The 19,918-nt window shown below is 26.6% G+C and overlaps 1 protein-coding gene across 2 annotated transcripts; it reads left to right on the plus strand.

Annotated features, from left to right (window-relative positions):
* Positions 1 to 149: 149 nt before the first annotated feature.
* Positions 150 to 19,199, plus strand: LOC107447807 (bifunctional peptidase and arginyl-hydroxylase JMJD5). 2 transcript variants are annotated; one of them, XM_016062832.5, is made up of 9 exons: positions 153 to 420; positions 594 to 763; positions 1,060 to 1,197; positions 2,168 to 2,340; positions 2,431 to 2,566; positions 3,916 to 3,957; positions 14,143 to 14,280; positions 15,545 to 15,637; positions 17,469 to 19,199. In XM_016062832.5, the coding sequence occupies exons 1-9, from the start codon at positions 243 to 245 to the stop codon at positions 17,628 to 17,630; spliced, it is 1,230 nt and encodes a 409-aa protein (XP_015918318.3). In that variant the 5' UTR covers positions 153 to 242; the 3' UTR covers positions 17,631 to 19,199. The 2 variants fall into 2 exon arrangements, with proteins under 2 accessions (XP_087017165.1, XP_015918318.3); XM_087161039.1 differs by lacking the exon at positions 14,143 to 14,280 and having other exon boundaries at positions 150 to 420.
* The last annotated feature ends 719 nt before the right edge of the window (positions 19,200 to 19,918 follow it).

The following is a 19,918-nucleotide window of genomic DNA, read 5'->3' on the forward strand; positions in this document are numbered from 1 at the left end:
CTTATTCTTAGGGCAAATCTGAAATTTTACGCTTTCATTCTACTTCACATAATAATTTAAATAATTTAATAACCAACTTAAAGTACAAAAATAAATTTTTCTATGCGAACGATGTAATGGACACTATCTAAGTTACAAGCGTAATATTTTCTTTAACACAGTTTGTTGCCCTAGTGCTTGGACGTAAACAAATTTTGGTTTTGTTTCCTAATTTTTTTCTGTCGTTACTGGTAAAATATTTTATGATGGATTATATCCAAAATAAATTCCGTATTGAACTATTTGATCTTGAGCTAAGAGAAATATTATCATCTTGTAAATACATAAATTTACCATTTAATTTGCCGTTAGTCGGACTCGAATTAAATCATCTCTTAACACAGTGCGGAAAGACATTTTTTGTTGAAAGTTGTAATGAAGGTATTAAAGTTCGATCTTATAGTTTTCTAAAGACTTATTACTCTTTCCACATTGATTCTCGCTAAGTCAAAGATTAATTATATTTCGATTTCATCATACTTATAAATCAAGTTGCCATTAAACAGGAATGTATTTGATTATTCAAGGTTATAATGTTCTCTATTTTCTTACAGATTCACTCCATTCAACTATTTTAAATACAAAAATAATTCTGGACTTTGCTTGGGAAAAAATAAATACCGGACACTGGAAAGATGTTGATAAAATTTGGCGTGAGTTGTACTCTCTTGCAGTAGTTTTTAAAGTCTTGTCACATTTGGTTTTGAAGAATACCGACAAATTAGTACGAATTTTCTGTTAAATCTATAAAGATTTGGGGACATTTACGTGTCATGATCTGTGTCGTTATATACAATCTCCAAGGCTGCAAATAAATTTTAAACTTGCAAATTAAAAAAAAAAAAAAAATTAAAGGTTTCCTTTGAGTTGGTTTGCTTCTGTAATTTTTTTAAAGTTTCTTACGAGCCGCTGTATGAAAGTTGCCAAAACTTGGCGATTATTCTGCCGCAGATCATGATACGGAAATCTCATATATTCAGATGTAGTACATATCAACTTTATAAGACATTTTTTTTACAGGACATAATTAAACAGTGTGATAATGGTCTCTTGCTTGGTGCTCCGATTATGGGGAATTTACTGAGCAGATTAGCATTCAAACTTTCTGAATTGCTTCTTTTGGAAGGCAATGATAGGAAAAATTGCTATGAAGTTAAGGTAAAAAAAGTTTAATGACATTTTTAAATATTTAAGGTTTACTGTCTGATATGAAACCTAGATTGTTCTTTAAATCTATATTATATGCACAGTTTAAGACAGTGGTTCCCAAATGATTTAGTAGTAAGAACCATCTGTTATGTAAAATAAATAAATAAATAACTTAAAGGGATACAATCTATTATATATAGAAATATAAAAATATAATGACAAATAGATAGATACCCATTGTATATATTTGACAAATATATATACACACAAATATATATAATGTGTTATTATGTTAGTAATTAGTAAAAGATAGTGTGCAGAATATTAAAAAAAATATATTAGTTAACCACTTTTAAAAATTTATCTCTATAGCTGACCATTATTTATAATTGCCTAACTTCATTTAATTATTGATAGTGACTGGTTAATCTGACAAATTATCACAAAATGTATCCTTTTAACTGGTTACTATTTATTATAAGCAGATTTAATATTTTGATCATAATATATACGCCTTGGGAGTACTATTTATATTTTATAGCAATTTACACTATCCATTTGCAATTTTCAATTAGAAAGGGAAAAAAATGGCATACTTTTTTTCTATTTCAGTTGAGTATAAGCTTTTACAATCAATAAGTTCAACAATGAACTACATTAGTATGGTAGTTTTGATTGAAAGAAACACTTGTACTTAGGCTTAGATACTTATTTCTATCTATAGTTATTCTTTAGTTCATTGTTATTGATATTCGCAAATATATCTTGATTACATCTTGTACATTTTAAATTTTAATTAAATATTTTACATGTGCCTAAGTATTAAATATTTTCTTTGAAAAAGAAAAAAAAGATGTTGATTTTTTATCAAAGGAAATATAGCTTCTATTAAATATGTATAATCTCTTAATTAAGCCGTCATACAGCATATAAGTTTAGGTCGCATTGATTGAAAATTCTTTTTTTTTTTTTTTTTCAGCCAAAGAAACAAAAAGTTCTAAATGAGCCAGATGTTGTTTTAAGCCACAAAGTTCTAGAAAGAAGTAACTTCACTAAAAAGGAGTTTATTGATGATTTTATGAACAATTCCAAACCAGTAATCATTACTGATGGAATTTCTAATTGGCCAGCTATGACTTCTAGATCTTGGAGGTAAATCAAGGAATAACCTATTTTGTTGAAACTACTTTTTTTATACATATATTTTAATGTCAGTGGTAAAACTTATGACTTTACATTTAGCATAGATTATATGTTAGAAAAAACATCCTTCAGAACGGTGCCTATAGAACTTGGTTCAAAATATACTGATGAAAATTGGACTCAAAAGTTGATGACAGTTAAAGAATTTGTGGAACATTATATTTGGAATCAATCAGTAAGTTTAAGTTCATTTTAGGCATTAATGTATTTGAATTTTTAAATTATTAATTAGTATAAATAAGAAAAAGATTGGGATTCTTATGACTTTAAAAAGATATATTTATTTATTTAAATTATTTTAAATAAAAAATTCATCTTCTAGCAAAAGTATAAAAAAACTTTTAACTACTAAAAATTCTTTTCATTTAATTTTTATTTTATTTAGCAATATTGTTTACACAGCTATTCTTTCCAAATATTTTAACTTATGTTAATAACTGTTTCGGTAATTCATCTGTTTTATTGTTAATTCATCCATTTTAGCATTATTGTTTGATCTAAATCAAATTATCTAGTGTTATTAATGCTGAGATTATTTACTGTCATTCGCATAAATCTTTTGTGGTGCTATTCATATTATTGCTTTTCTGTTTCTTTCTTCGTTATTATATTGGGACTAACTACTAATGAATACATTATTTTACTTGTTTAACAAATTTAGTTTGTTTTCTTCATAATAAGTAATTTTGGAATTGACACAAAATTCCTTTAATATTTATTTTTATTATTTCCTTATAATTTTATAGTGAAGTTTTTTTTTCCAATAATGATATTATTTGAGAAATAATATTTATTTTATTTAGTAAAGAATATAATTATTTAAAAATATTTTTGGTACGTAAATTTTTTGTTTAAAAAATATGCTATAAATTATATAATAAGAGATAACAAACAAATCTTGCTGAAAAGTAAATATCATTCGTATTTTGATTTTATTTATACTGATAATAAAATAACACATAATAAATAAATCACACATAAGTAGTCTTCTATACTGTGCTCTTTTGTTTTGGAAAACTTTTAATTATAATATTTATTTATTTACCAATTCTATCTTCAATCTCTTTATGAATGTCAATAACTTATTCAACTTTTTTTCATATTAGTACCATACAATTTTTAAGATTGATTTACTGTTCAATTTAACTCCTTAATTAAAATATTAGAATACATGTTTTTTTAAATATTATTTCTTGTTTTAAAATTAACTTTTAAAAAAGTAATTTTTTAGGCTTTCGATTCTTTACATTTGGAATCATAGTTTTTATATTCATTCTTAATTTAAGTAGGAAAACTTCTAAATAGTAAATTGAATAGCCTTAACTTATTTATAATCTTGTTTCTTCTGAAACAAACATGTTTTTTAATTTTGAGAAAGAACATAAATTTATGACTAAACACTTTTTATATGTACCATTCTTAACTTTAATTTTTTGTATTCTATATTTTTAGCCAAAAAATTAATTATCTAATGAAAAAAGGTTATTTTATGTTAGTTTTAATTATTTTGTTCTTTTTAAATAGAAAGAAATTGGTTATCTTGCTCAACACAATTTTTTCACACAAGTAAGTTGTGCAGATTTTTTTTCCATCTGAAACATGCATTTGTAAAATATTTTGTATTTGTTATCTTATTCTGAATAATTTTGCTATTCAAGATTTCTTCCTTTTTTGTTGTGATAATTATTTTGTTTAAAGCATAGAAGTGAATCTCTTGAATTTTAACAGGTAATGTTAAGAGTAAATTCATTTTTATGTGTTAACACTAGAAAGACGGAGGGGATCAATTGACCCCCTCTAGTTTTTTGTTGCCCTGTAATGTAAAAAATACTTACTGAAAAAGTTGAGAAGTGATGACTTTTCATAAATCAATCTAATTTAAATGCTTATTCAATCATTCTTGTGTTAGCCTTATAGAAACGTATAAAACCTATTATACCTAGAATGACGAGAGGGATCAGATTGTTCCCTTAGGTATTTTGGCATGTATACCATAATCCCAGGTTGTTTTATGTATAAGGTACTGTTACACATTGTAACAATAATTTTTGAGGCACTAAATAGACTTTGAATTCTTCACACTCTTCATTGATGAGAACTTTTCACACTCCACGGAACTTTTCACACTCGACGATTTATTCTAATAATATATTTTTTTCACAAGTCTCCAAATTTCCCATGACTATGGTTCAGGATTCTAGGAGCAGATAGAGCCAAATTCCAACTCGAGGGCAGAGACACCTACATCCAGATTTTGGGAAGGAAGTATTGGAATGGTGGCAACAATAATGAAGCGTCCCTTTGGAAGTAATTTGATACCTCAGTCTATGATAAGAGTTGGTGAGGCGCGGAGGCTTCGGCCTGCCGTTGTTCTCTCCAAGAATGGAGAGCAGCGTATGATTCTCAATAATGAAATTGTGATAATCTTTCAGGATCCATGTTGATCTGTAATGTTTGTAGTGGAAAACAATGATCAAAATTAATTTTTGATTTCTACTTGAGTGTTAGAAAAATTTGAAATATGCATTTTTTGATTTTAGTGTGACCTCATTTAATGTGATGGAAATAAATCTGTGTAAGTAATTTTTGTCGTTTTCTTAGAATTGTGTTTCTTTTTTTATTTCAGCTAATTCTACTTATATCTAAATTTATTATTTATTTTTTTCCAGAGACTCCTTTTAGCTTTATACTACCACTAAATTATTAAGTTATCCACCACGTGTGGCAGCAAATTTAATCAGTTTATGGCTAGGTTAATTAGGATGATTGTATCCAGTATTTTATCTAATTCTATTATACGGCTAATTTGATTAAGTTTTATTGAATGATTTTCTTTTCGTTCATTAATGATTTTCTATCTCATCACCATAAACTTTAATTCTTTTTTTACACACACAGCAGCACTAATATCTTATATACCACCATTTAATATATGGTGCCGACGCGTGGTTTCGAATCTGGTGTTAAGAATAAATAATTTTTTAGGAGAATCTCTGGAAACTTTGGCTTTTAAATTAATTTATGGCTGAAATATTATTAAATTTTAAATACTAAGTGCCTTGTGCAAAAAAAAAATATGATCAAATAATTGATTTGTTTTAAACATTTATCTCGCTCTCTCTCACAAATAAAGATTTTTATTGTTGACATTTAAACAATAAGTAATAATGTATCAAATTGGATTTTAATATTGATATATATGTTGTCACAAGAAATATACTTTTGATTTATATGTGAATCGCTATTTCATAATATACTTTTGAATATGAAGTATTTGAATATAAATATTACTTTTGAACATTAAAATTTTATATGTAATTCAATATATAATTTGGTGATATATTTAGAACAATATAATTGAAAATAGGTTTTTTTTTAAATTTTAAATGATTTGGTTGATATTTTAATTGAGTTGGAATGATTGTTAATTAGCATTTTAATTCAGATCATGATATATTTTTTGAATATATTAATTATTTCTATGTGCATGATATTAAATTTAAATAAGTACATAGAGAATTTATTTGGTAATTGTGGTAAATACATTGATTGATTTCAGTGTTTATGATGTTTTAATAGGGCAAGATTTCAGTGATGATACTAATTTCAATAGTATTTCAATAAGATTATTGATTTTTATTAATATGAAAATATATTTGACAACATTTTTGATAATATTTTTTAAACTACATTTTATATATTATTTTGATATGGAGTATTGTATGTATTGTATGAATATTGTTTTTGGGGTTTGAATGCTATTTATTGATTGTTAATATACATTTTAGTGATAATTTAAGGTAGATATTAATTAGGTAAATTTTTCTATGAATTAATATTACACTATGGCTAAATCTGCATATTCCTTAGCGAATTCGCTGCAAACTTTTAAGGGTAGCAAAGAGGAAAATTTAAATTTTTTTCTGAATAATTTAGAGCAAATCGCTCAGTTAGAAAAATGGGACAACAAAAAAAAAAGTCTGATATTAAAGTTAAATCTTGCAGGAGAAGCATTGAAAGTAGTTAGTGAGGCCAAAACAAATGTTGACATGGAATACGAATGCATAGTTAAATTATTAAAAGATAAATTTTCCAGGAAAATAAGTTACGCAGAATTACAGAGTAAGTTTAACTCATTGATTCAAAAACCAAATCAAAGCATAAGAAATTTAATTGAAGAGGTAGAAAAGGCTACTGATGAGTATCTAGAAATCAATGGAGATAGTAATGAGCAAACTTTAAGTCTAGCTAGGAAAATGAAATCACAAAAGCTGCTTGACAGCATGCGTCCAGATATTAGAATCGAGGTTATGAAAAGGGGAGCATCAAATTTCAATGAAATAGGCAAAATTGCTATAGATATTGAAAATGCGATTTCAATGAATGAAGCCCACCTGAATAATGTAACAAAATCATCAGAAATTGAAATCTTATTAAGAAGCCAGATAGAAAGCAACAAAAAAATTGAGGAATTGACTCAAAAAATTAATGATTTAACTAAAACTAAATCGGTCAACAACATCTCACAATCGAACAAATTGAATCAACCAAAGATAACTTGTCATATATGTAGTAGAAATCATATCACAACAGAATGTTGGTATTATCCTAAAAACTACAATGTAAACAACAAATTTAAGCCTTATGAAAGAAGCCGCAGCTCTTTCAGAAGAGGATTCAATAGAAATTTTAGAAAGAGGGGTAACAACAGTACGGACAGAAGACAAAATAATTTAAACTAGTTAATGGTTCTTGTGACAAGTGGAAAAATACAAAGCTTACAAGAACCAGTAGAAATTCAAATGATCAAAAATTAACTGGTAACTTAAGGTTAAAAAAGAGAAATATTGGCAAAAAAGATAGATTTCCGAATGATAAGAACAAAATATATAAAACTAAAATTTATGTCAATAGTAATTTTAAAGATAAAAATTTTAATTCAGATTATGATAAGGTTAAGGAATATAATTCAAAAATTTCTAATAACAATAAGAATAGTAATTGGGTAACTGAAGAGGATATAACAAAAAAAAAATAGTAAAATAAAAGATACAAATGAAGGAGTAGAAAAAGTAAATAAACATGTAATGACCTGTAATAACAGTAACGATTCAGAATCTCTACCTATTATTTTGTTAAGATTTGGTAACTTAACCATTCCGGCTTTACTAGATACTGGTGCAAATCTTAGTTTAATTGATCCTATCACTCTTAATGAAATTAAAGAAAACACTAAAATAAGTTATTTATCTAGATCTGTAAGAATTCATACTATCGACAACAATACTGTTCCTTATATGTCTGCAATTTCTTCTAAATTCAAAATTGACACTAAATGGTTTCAAGGGATATTTTTTGTAACTAAGAATTCTTGGGCTTATAAATATAAAATAATTTTAGGGTATGATTTCATTCAACAGAATAAAATTGTTTTAGATATACCCAACAAAAAACTTATAGTGAACCATGATTCTTTTGATTTTCTCGAGGATACTCCTCGTATTGTAAATAATGTTTTAAGTGATGTAAAGATTGTAAATAATTTTGCTTTTGCAAAAAAAAAGATTGTGTTAGAACCCCATTCTCAAATATTAATTCAATTAGGTATATCTAAGGATATAAAAGATAGTAAACAAATGCTTTTTTCTCCAAACAAAAACAAACTAAATTATAATATCTATGAATCTGTTAATGAATTTAAGGATAAAAAATTCTGTACTTTCATCGAAAATAATACAGATAATAAGATTGTAATCAATAAGGGTACAAAATTAGGAAATGTTATTAGTATTAAAGATGATGATATAATTAAACCTAAAGAAAATACTAATTACCAAATTAACAATTTAAATCTAAATGAAATTCATCAACTGAGAAAAAAAGAGCTTAATGCCTCTGATTTTGATTTGAGTCATTTAAATAAGGTAGATGCGGATAAGATACTTCAAGTTTTGTTAAACAATTATCAAGTTTTCTCTCAATCTTATACAACTTTAGGATCTACGGATGCAGTAGTACCTGAATTTAATTTATTGCATAACTTTTCGATCCAAACCAAACCATATCCGATTCCTAATATTGCAAAAAATTTTGCCAAAAAAGAGATTAAAGATCTATTAAATGCAGGAATAATTGAACCATCTTCTTCCAATTATTGTTTTCCTGTAATTTTTGTCAAAAAAAAGCCTTATGTTGATGATCCTGAATTGCAAAAATTCAGAATGGTTATAGATTATAGGTTACTTAACTCAGTTACTGAGACTTTCAAAATTTGTCTTCCAAAAATTAATGATATCTTGCATAACATTTCTGGAAAGTCATATTATAGTGTTTTAGATCTCAAAAGTGCATTTTTCCAAATAAAATTAAAAGAAAAGGACAAATCCAAATTAGCATTTTGTTGTGAGATAGGAAATTTCCAACCTACTCGTCTTCCTTTTGGTTCTCGCAACAGTACTTCTTTTTTCCATAACTTAATTTCTAAATGTTTAGATGACATTAAAGGTCCTAACGTGCAGTATTTTCTTGATGACATTGTTGTTGCTGCAGATTCCATTGAGGAAATGTCACAATTACTTGTTAAGATTTTTGATAGATTAAAGAAATTTAATTTAACTCTAGATCCAGCTAAGATACAAATCTGTAAATCTAACATTAAATACTTAGGTTTTGATGTAAATTCTAATGGTTTCTCACCCGCTTCTGACAATATAGACAAAATTTTAAAATTTCCTGTTCCAAAAGATGTTAAACAAATTCAAACTTTTTTAGGTATGATTGGTTATTTTAGACATTTAATCTACAACTTTGCAGAGATCATCAAACCCATTGTAAACTTAACAAAAAAAAATGTTATTTTTAATTGGAATAAAGATTGTCAGGATGCTTTTGAAAATATATCTGAACAACTACTACTTAAACCAACTTTAAAGAATATAAATGAGGAACAAAAATTTTATTTGGTAACTGATGCTTCTAGCAGTGCTCTTTGTGGAATATTAATGCAAAAGAATAAGGACAATTTTGACCCTATAGAATTTTATTCTAGGCAGTTAACCCATTCTGAATCTAAATACCCATCTATCCGTAGGGAACTTTTAGCAATTGTAGATTCAATTAAACATTTCCATCAACATCTTTATGGAAAAAATTTTGTTATTTTTACGGATGCTAAGGCTTTAACTTTTCACATCAACTTACAAAAACAACCTGAGATAGTAGGCAGATGGTTAATGTATATGCAGGAATTTAATTATACAATTCAACATATTCCTGGTTTTAAGAATCCAGCCGATTACCTATCTAGAGTAACTAATGATAATGCTGTTGTAAATAATGCAAATATTTTTGAAGTTAATGATAAGCTTAAAATAGAGAATATAAAAAATTCTCAACAAAATTGTACACAAACTAAGGAAATCTTTAAAAAACTAAATGATAATGATAAACTAATTTCTAAAAAATTTTTTGTCAATAATGATGGTATTTTGATGATGAAGGTGAGACCACCTAAACATCCATATAAGACTTTAAATAGAATTTTTATACCCATCTCATTAAGAGGTGAAATTTTAAAGGCAGCACATGCTGCACATTTTGGCATTTTTAAGACCTACAATTTGTTAAAAAGAAATTATGCATGGTATGGGATGTTGGCAGACACCCAAAATTTTGTTGAATCTTGTGATGCATGTTTGGCAAATAAGCCAAAATCTAAAGTAACTGAGACTAAATTCATTGAAAAAGGTGATTTAAGTGTAGGACAAATTTTATCTATAGATATTGTTGGGAAACTACCCAGATCAATTGATAATAAATTTTTTATTTTAACTATTATTGACAATTATTCAAGGTATTTAGAGGCGATACCTTTAACTAACATTAAATCTTCAACAATTATAAATAATTTAAATGAACATTTTTCAAAATTTGGTTTGCCTCAATCCATTATTTCTGACAATGGTACCAACTTTACCTCTGAGGAGTTTCAAGATTTTATTAAGGCTTTAAACATTGAACATCGTAAAACTTCATTTTACTATCCTTTATCTAATGGTTTAATTGAGAGATCTCACAGAATTCTAAAAGAATCTATAGCTTCAATGTGTAACAATAGTTGGGAATGGACTAAAAAGCTTTTATTTTTCAAATTACACTATAATTCTTCTATCAACGTGGTAACAGGTTATACTCCTGCTGAACTATTTTTTGGTCGTAATTTAAATCTCCCTTTAAATACAAGTGTTAATACCAACAGTGAAGAAAACCCATCAGACTATATCAAAAAATTAAGACAACAAATTGCAGAGACTAGAGAAATAGTAAGTCGAAATGAAAACAAATATTTTGAAATGCATAGAAAATATATAAAAGGTAGACCAACTCCTAATTATGATTGTAAAGATCTTGTTTACTTAAAGATAAATACTGATGTAAATTCTCTAAATCCCAAATATGAAGGTCCATTTGAAATAACAAAAAAATTTAGGAATAATAATTACCTAATACACATTAAAGATAAGCAAAGAGACCTATACAAAAAATTTCATGTTAGTAAACTTTTTAAGAAAAGAATTTTAAGAAAGGAATTAGAGAATGAGATGGTCAAGGAACATGATTTGAGTATAGAATACTAATGAGTAAGATTATACTAAATCTAATTAAAGATTTGAATTGCTGTGTTTGAAAATAATGATAATGAGTTTAATTTTCTGGTGAAAATACAAATGGTTTAAGTTGATGAATATTATTTTGTTTTTACATTTCTATTTTTGAATTGCATTTTTCCAAATTTAGGCCAAAATTTGATTCAATGTGTTATGGCTGGTCCAGATTTCATTGAATAGGAAAAATCCTGTTCAAAGTTAGCAAATTATTTGTATTACCATATATATATTTTTTTGACCATTTATTTAAAATTTTTACTTTTGATGTTGAACTCATCATGTTGTCAGACAAATACATGAATTCGATTTAGAAATCACATAATGTGAGAAGAGGAGAATATATATAATTTAAGCTAGATCACATTGGTAAATAAAAGTTATAAAATAAAATAAAGTAACATAAGAATAAAATGATTTGAAAGAGATTTGAGAAAAAAAAATTTGTTTTTTTTTTTGTAAAATTTAGTACCAGAGTAGGATTATAAAAAAGATGTAGCTACATAGATGTTAAAAAAAAATATGCAAAATCTGGTTATAAACATATGTAGTATATATTTATGTATTCAAACTTATCATTTATACTAAAGACAGTAGTGTTAAGGTATATAAGTTTGAATTGTATATAGTATGATAATTTCTTACTCTACGCTTGTAGAGAATCTGTTTGTGTTTTGAGAGAGAGAGTGAGATACATTAATTTCCCAAAGGAAACGACAATAATGGTTGTGATTTATGTATTATATATTCAGGAATTTTTGATATGTGTTTATTTGTGATATTTTTTTTTCCTTTACATGTTCCTCAGAGGTCACATCACACAAAAAAAAAATTTTTGGTACATATAAATTTTTTTTTTATTCATTTTTTTTTCCTTTTAAGGAAGGATAATGTTACACATTGTAACAATAATTTTTGAGGCACTAAATAGACTTTGAATTCTTCACACTCTTCATTGATGAGAACTTTTCACACTCCACGGAACTTTTCACACTCGACGATTTATTCTAATAATATATTTTTTTCACAAGTCTCCAAATTTCCCATGACTATGGTTCAGGATTCTAGGAGCAGATAGAGCCAAATTCCAACTCGAGGGCAGAGACACCTACATCCAGATTTTGGGAAGGAAGTATTGGAATGGTGGCAACAATAATGAAGCGTCCCTTTGGAAGTAATTTGATACCTCAGTCTATGATAAGAGTTGGTGAGGCGCGGAGGCTTCGGCCTGCCGTTGTTCTCTCCAAGAATGGAGAGCAGCGTATGATTCTCAATAATGAAATTGTGATAATCTTTCAGGATCCATGTTGATCTGTAATGTTTGTAGTGGAAAACAATGATCAAAATTAATTTTTGATTTCTACTTGAGTGTTAGAAAAATTTGAAATATGCATTTTTTGATTTTAGTGTGACCTCATTTAATGTGATGGAAATAAATCTGTGTAAGTAATTTTTGTCGTTTTCTTAGAATTGTGTTTCTTTTTTTATTTCAGCTAATTCTACTTATATCTAAATTTATTATTTATTTTTTTCCAGAGACTCCTTTTAGCTTTATACTACCACTAAATTATTAAGTTATCCACCACGTGTGGCAGCAAATTTAATCAGTTTATGGCTAGGTTAATTAGGATGATTGTATCCAGTATTTTATCTAATTCTATTATACGGCTAATTTGATTAAGTTTTATTGAATGATTTTCTTTTCGTTCATTAATGATTTTCTATCTCATCACCATAAACTTTAATTCTTTTTTTACACACACAGCAGCACTAATATCTTATATACCACCATTTAATAGGTACCTTTTACTCAAAATCTTATACTTTGAAAACCTTACTTTTGAAACCTTTTACACAAAACCTTATGCTTGATACCTTATACTTTAATATATATAAGATACCCCATTGTTAAACAAATGTTTAACATTACACGACAGACTCTCTACAGTCGTAAACACCTTAATCACCAGATATAACCAATGATGTACAATAAACTTTAAAAAATTGTGTCAAATAGAGCGTTTGTCAATTGTGCCAATGCAACTATACCAGCATAATATAAACTTGCTATATCTGAGAGAAAAGCTGAACTTCTACAATATACCTATTCCTGTCATCCAGAGGGAATACCATTTACAGTGAATAAACTGTATTAAAAGAAAACTTTCCTTCTTCAGCCAGGAATGGCAGCAGTTTGAACAGTCTCAAAAACTTTCTTTCAGGAGTGTGGCTTTGTGATTGAGTATTCTCTAGCAGGAATAAACTTATAGATAACTTCACATAAATTAAGTAATAAACTTAATTTTAAAAAAAAATATTATTTTTACTGTCAACATTTATCAGTCTACCTATTAAATCAATCAGTCAAAAATCTTTTTATATTAGTTAATTATTTTTAGGTATATAATTCTTTTAAAAAATATCTATAAATAAATTTTTTTAGTAGTTTTAGTTAGTTTTTAGTTAAGTTTTAATTTATCTAGTTTTATAGATCGAGTATTTTTTTTTCGTAACTGAGAATTTAAGTTTTTTAAACATTGTATTTACACAAAATTTCAACCAATAGCTAAATAACTGAGAGAAGTATCCATTTTAATTAATTAAGCGAATGAATTGATTGGATTTTATCATATTATGTATCATGTTTGGTGCTTTGCAAAATAAAAAATTAATAAATAAAACTGCAAACATTTTACCTTATTAACTACTTGTTTTGGTTATTGTTTATAGCCAGTTATACATACTATAACTAATTTGTCACATTAAGATTAACCTATGCATATCTTTTTTAATAAAGACAAAGTCATTAGCATAAATGTCTAATGGATAGCATACAAAAATTAAAAGTTTACCTTATGACTGTTCCTTATTTTTTTTCTATTTTCCTTTTTTATTCTCTAATAAGATTTTTTTTATTGACTTTATCTTGATTGAATGATTTTTAAATAAATTATTATTCATTGATATAAATGTGAGTCTAATGAGTTATAATTGTACATATAATTAAGAAATTTTTATTTATTGTTACTTGAATAATTATAAGTAGTAATTAGAGTATGATGAAGCATTTGATTATATAATATTGCAGATTCCTGAGTTAAAGGAAGATATTGACACTCCTTATTATATAGATGACAAAGCTTTCGTTGATATAAGTATCTGGTTTGGACCTTCTGGGACTATATCACCCCTTCATTATGATCCAAAGCATAATTTGTTAGCTCAGGTTGCTATTTTATTTTATTTAATACTTACTTCTGAAACATAATACACATTCACTATATTTTCATATTTTAATGTTCAGTTTTGTTTCCATTATCAGAATATTTTCTTATTATATGATCGCAAAATACATTTTAAGTATTTAACAAAAAAACATTTAAATTATGCTTCATACCTAATCAAACAATTTTAAATTCTTCTTGTGTACAGTTTTGTTTTCATTGTGAGAATACATTTTAGTTACATAACCACAAAATGCAACTATAAGGTTCTTTAAAAACTTTCAAATTAAGTTGTCTAAATATTTAAATAATGCATTACTAAAAGATTAGAATGTACAGTATTGTTTTCGTTATAAGAATAAATTCAAATTGTGCATCGATAAAATCGATTTATAGATTCATTAAAACCTTTTAAATTGGGCCATCTAATAATAGAATTATACTTTACAGAATTTAGCCAGTGATGTGAAATCTAAAACATTGCACAAAACTGGCCCACAAGTGTAGACACATTTGCATCTAAAACGTATGAAATTTCTGGTGGAAAATGATTGGGAGTCAATTAATAGGGCAGTCTGTAGTGACTGTGTTTTACAAATATTATTAGAATGCATATAAATCAAAGCAGGATGCTATTAATATTTAAGTGAAAGAAAAAAATATTCTATAATAATGACCACCATTTGTAAGGGCCAATAAGAGCAAGAGAAGGATTAAACTCGTATTAGAACAGTTTATTTGAGAAAGAAACTTGAAGGTAGTTCATTAACAAAACACTTCCACTTTCAACATTCAGCATTCTACTTTCAACGGACAAATAAACCAGTTTTTAATTATTTTAATCCTTCCTCTGTCTTTCCCAATCTCAATAATGATTGATTAGAATTTGGAATTGTTTTGTATTTTCTTTTTTTTAAATATTAACTTGAAACCTCTAATGTGTATAGTTTTTTTACATTATTTTTTTTTAAGCACTCTAACCATATTGCATTAAGTGTAAGGACTGTATACACTATCTGAATAGATTTCTAAAATTAGTTTTATGTATTTATGTATGATTATTCAATATTTGAATATGTGCATTTTTTCACTAAAGTACTTTTAAAAAAGAATATAAAAGCTTGAAACTTTTAAGATCTATTTTATCATTAAAGGCTATTGGAAATATCATGGATATTAAGTGGTAGTAGGTTTCTTGTGAATTCTATACATTATCATAATAATTTGTTTTGTTCTATACCTTTTTTCAATTTCTTTTTATTTCAGGTTCTAGGTACAAAATATATCAGGCTTTATTCCAAAGAACAATCACCATATGTTTATGCCCGTGAAGACCCTTTGTTTTATAACACAAGTCAGGTACATAAATGCATTTTCTGTCATTTTGATTTTTCTTTAGAATTGGAATAGATAATATTGCTGATAAAGTTGTGACTTTACAAGCATTGCAATTGAGGGAAAAATGCATTTAAACTTCCTCACAACTCATTACTTTTTCGGCGAATAACATGTAAAGAGCTGTTTCTTGATAGAAAGCCATACCAGCTTTCAGTTTAGAAAACGGGCAAACTAGCAGAATAACTAACTAGCAGACAAACGGGCTTTAGAATATTTATAAATACAATTACATGTGATGATACAAAGCATACTCATGCATCTTTGATGAAATGTATGCTAAAAATATGTAATTTATATCAGACTTTCATTACTTGAATTAGTGTTGCTGGTTAACATTATATTGGTGGTTGACCCAAAAATAACATGCAATTTGTAAAATCAAAGAAAAATGGAAGGAGATAGTAATGCAGGGCTTTCTGAGTTCTACTTAAAAAGAACTAGGTAATTTATTCTAACTGACATTCTTAACTAGGAATCGCCGTATAATACGGACATTTAATTCGAACCCTTATCCCCTCTTCTAAATTCTTGTATTTCCTTTTTTTTTATTCTTGTTTCCTTTTATATGTGTTTTGTCCTTTTCAATAAATATTTAGAGTTAGTTAATTTCTGACCTTTCATTATTCATGTGAATTGGTAAAAATACAAATAAACCAAGACTTCCCCTACACTAGGTAATTTATTCTAACTAAGTTTCAAAATTAGTATAATGAAGTCAGCAGATAACATTCTTAACTAGAAGAAACTGTAAAAGCGATGTTTTTGTTGAATGATATACTATTCTAACTAACATAATTGAATGACCGTTTGTTAATATTGTTCTCAAATTGCAACATGTTGTTGCTGAAAATATTGGAAAAGGATAGGGCATATTTTGTGCTTTGTAGACTAAAGCAAAAGAAAAAAAAAAACAAGAATAGAATAAAACATTGTAATTTCTGTACTTCTTTTTTGTGCGTTATTCACATTGTTTTTGGGTCATTATTTATAGTTTTTATCAGTCATTAGCAAGTGGAACTTTGCAACTAATTTTAAAACTTGGTGAGAATGAGCAGAAAGTAGCAAATTCAATATTTCTCATTTATATGTTTCTTTAACTGATTTTTCATATCATGGGTAATTTTTTGGAAACTAGTATCTTTAATCAGAAAAATTTCACAAGATCCTTGTATTCATCGTTTATAATCAGTTATTACTCTTTTTTTTGGAGTAAAAGTATAGTATTTTATTAAAAAAAATAACTCGTCATTTACTTTAACTATTATATGTTTCTTTTTATTTTAAACAGTGTGTATTTTTGTTTTCCTGTTGAAAATATTATGTTTGATATGAATTGATGGTTTAATGTTTGGTATTCTAAATGTTACTTATTAGTAATATTGGATTTAAGACCGAAATAGCCTGGTTGGTAGGGCACTGGGCCCTTGTCCAAGAGCTCCTGGGTTCGACCCCCGGCGGCCGAAGACTCCCTGTGTAGTAAATGGTGACTGATGCACGTTAAATCTGTCGAGTCACAAAGTCCTCCATGTTCCCATAACAAATCAATACCTCTGGAGGTACTGATCTAGGAGTTTCCTTGTCTTCTGGATTGGTTCAAAATTACAAGGCTACGGAGTTGAACATTAGTAGTCGTAAACCCAAAATTGGGTCGTCTGTTCAATGAGGGATAAAATAAAAAAAATAAAATAAATACTATTGGATTTAAGTAATATTTTATGAAAAGTACATTGATAAATCTTTAGATTTTATGATATTAATTTACCTTCATTAATGATAAAATAATTTTGTGCAGGTTGATGTTGAAAATCCTGATTTAGAGGAATTCCCATTATTCAGTAAAGCAAAGTATTCAGAATGTGTTTTGAAACCTGGAAATTTGTTGTATATTCCTCCTGGATGTTGGCATTATGTACGGTCTCTTAGTACTAGCATCTCAATAAGCTTCTGGTGGTGAAAAATAAAATAATCTGTACAGCTGTATTTATTTATTTATTTCTGTGAGATATGTATATATGCTTCTGATTAATTTAGAGTAAATTTTAACTGCTATTATGCCGTGCAATGGAAAAACCAACATAAGTTATGAAAATTTCAAAGTTGAGATTTTTATATATTTGTCACTTTTGTTATAAATGCATATTGCAACAAAAAAAGATAGTTTTTTTTATCACTTTTTAAAAATTTTATTTTATTGTTGATAGCATTACCAAGAGAAACTAAATAGTTGTCAAGCCGCTCTTATCAAAAGCTATCATGAAGTACTTACATTATTTTTGCAGTTGCATGGCAGCAATAACACTTAAAGTGTATTTGTCGGTTATTCAAATAAAGATTAACGTCAATATCGGCAAAAATTAAATAATTTTTTTGATGATATCTCTAAGTTTCAAGAAGGTGTAAAACCTCTATTACCACAGAGTATAGAATACAAGACACTTATTACCAGAACATCTTTTGCCCCAATGCCAGTCGTGTGTATTAATATAATTAATTAAGCATCACTAGCAATAACAGTAATTTCATGGTTATTTAAAGTCTCCGTCAGAAAAAATAAGTATCTTTTTATTCTTGTATTTTCCTCAAAAATAATATTTACTTACTTTCATTTATTTATTTGTCTGTAATATTTTTTTCTAGAATGTATTTTAGAAATTCAAAAATTTGCATGTGGGACTCAAACAAGAAATTTTTATCATTTTGCAAAATCATGACAAAACTATTTTAATCAATTATCTTGGGTTGTCTTTCTTGTAGTTTAGAAAAATTAAAAAAAATCTTTGATTACTAATATAAAATACACTAAAGTACTGAATTTATTGGGTATTATGTTCCAATATTGTATTTTTAAATACAACGTACCAATGTTGGAAAAATCATTGGCAAAAATTGCAAGTTTTATAAATTTTAAGTTTTCAAAACTATATTCATAAATACATGAAAACTACTTTAAAAATTGGTTTAAATTAATTTTATTCTTTTATAATAATAACATGGTAAAAGTTACAAAAAATGGTTCACAATTTTTAAATCCAAAATTTTTTTTAAAAAAAATGCATTATGTCAATAGAATAGTGTCTTCAAAAAAATTAATAAATAAAAATTTGAAATCCATTATCATGTATGGATTGTTTTGTAAGAAAAAAAATTTTTTTAAAAAGATATTTTATGAAATTTTGGTATTAATGTAATTTTTTCTTGTAATATCCCAAGTGTATTTTTATTATTATGAAAATATAGCGTTTGAAATAAAAATATAACATTTTCACTATTTTCCCTGTGTTATATATTGTGAAGTTTATTTACGTGACATTAAAATAGTTTTAATTTTAGTGAGTTTATATTTTATCTACACTCTGTTGTTATATTTAGAATAGTCTTTATATTAGAAACATTTTTAATTTTGTAAAAGTTTATTCTACATTTTATTTTTTATAAAAAAAATATCTCAATAGCCCATTGTGCAACTGTAGTATAATGTAAATAAAGTACCTGCCTACCAGAAATAAAATATTATATGTGTGTTTTTTTTTCTTTTCATTTCTGTCAATTCAAAAGTGTTCATTGGTTTTATTTGATGCACTTAAAGAAGCTTTAAACTATATAAATGTGAATTTTAATTTACTTTTATTAAGGTGCATGCAGCTATGACCACAGTGTTGTATATTGTATCTCTCTTTAGATAAGTCTCTTTTTTTCTCCTCAAATAATTTAACCACTTAAAAATTACATAGGTTGATGTATTTTAATTGCATATGCTGAATCGTATGTTGTTTCTCTTCAACTTTTTTACAATCCATTCTTTTTATGGGATAGAGATATATTAATATGGGATGAGATTACTAACTATGGGATAGAGCTCGTCCAACTAAAGTTAGGTTCTGATCTGAATAATGATATTAATTTGAATCAAGATTTTAATAATGTTCTTAATCACTTGTTTTAAATTAATTGAGTTGCTGTTTTTTTTAAAACCAGATTTAAACCACAATAAATCGATGGTTTCTTTGATTTAGAATTGCTTTTATTACAAATATGTGTCACAAAATAAAATTGAACGCTTTCATAAAACTGTACAGTTTTTAATGCATTTTATTTTAAGAACATCACTAGCTGAACGCAAGCATATCAAGATATATCAAGCTTGTGTTTGATTTAATTTTTATTTAGAAATTATTACAGAAAATAATTAATAAACAATTAATTTGTGAATGCCATAAGCCTTCTCTGAAAAACCTCTTTTTT

Source organism: Parasteatoda tepidariorum, chromosome 1 (assembly GCF_982258835.1).
Source record: "Parasteatoda tepidariorum strain Cologne lab strain chromosome 1, Ptep-v5.0, whole genome shotgun sequence".
Taxonomy (NCBI): domain Eukaryota; kingdom Metazoa; phylum Arthropoda; class Arachnida; order Araneae; family Theridiidae; genus Parasteatoda; species Parasteatoda tepidariorum.

Bases quoted from the DNA above. Each gene is read 5' to 3' on its own strand.
- LOC107447807 (XM_016062832.5), top strand. From the start codon at position 243: ATGATGGATTATATCCAAAATAAATTCCGTATTGAACTATTTGATCTT. The intron at 764-1,059 runs GTACGAATTTTC...TTTTTTTTACAG, and splicing joins TGAAGAATACCGACAAATTA to GACATAATTAAACAGTGTGA. The intron at 2,567-3,915 runs GTAAGTTTAAGT...CTTTTTAAATAG, and splicing joins ATTATATTTGGAATCAATCA to AAAGAAATTGGTTATCTTGC.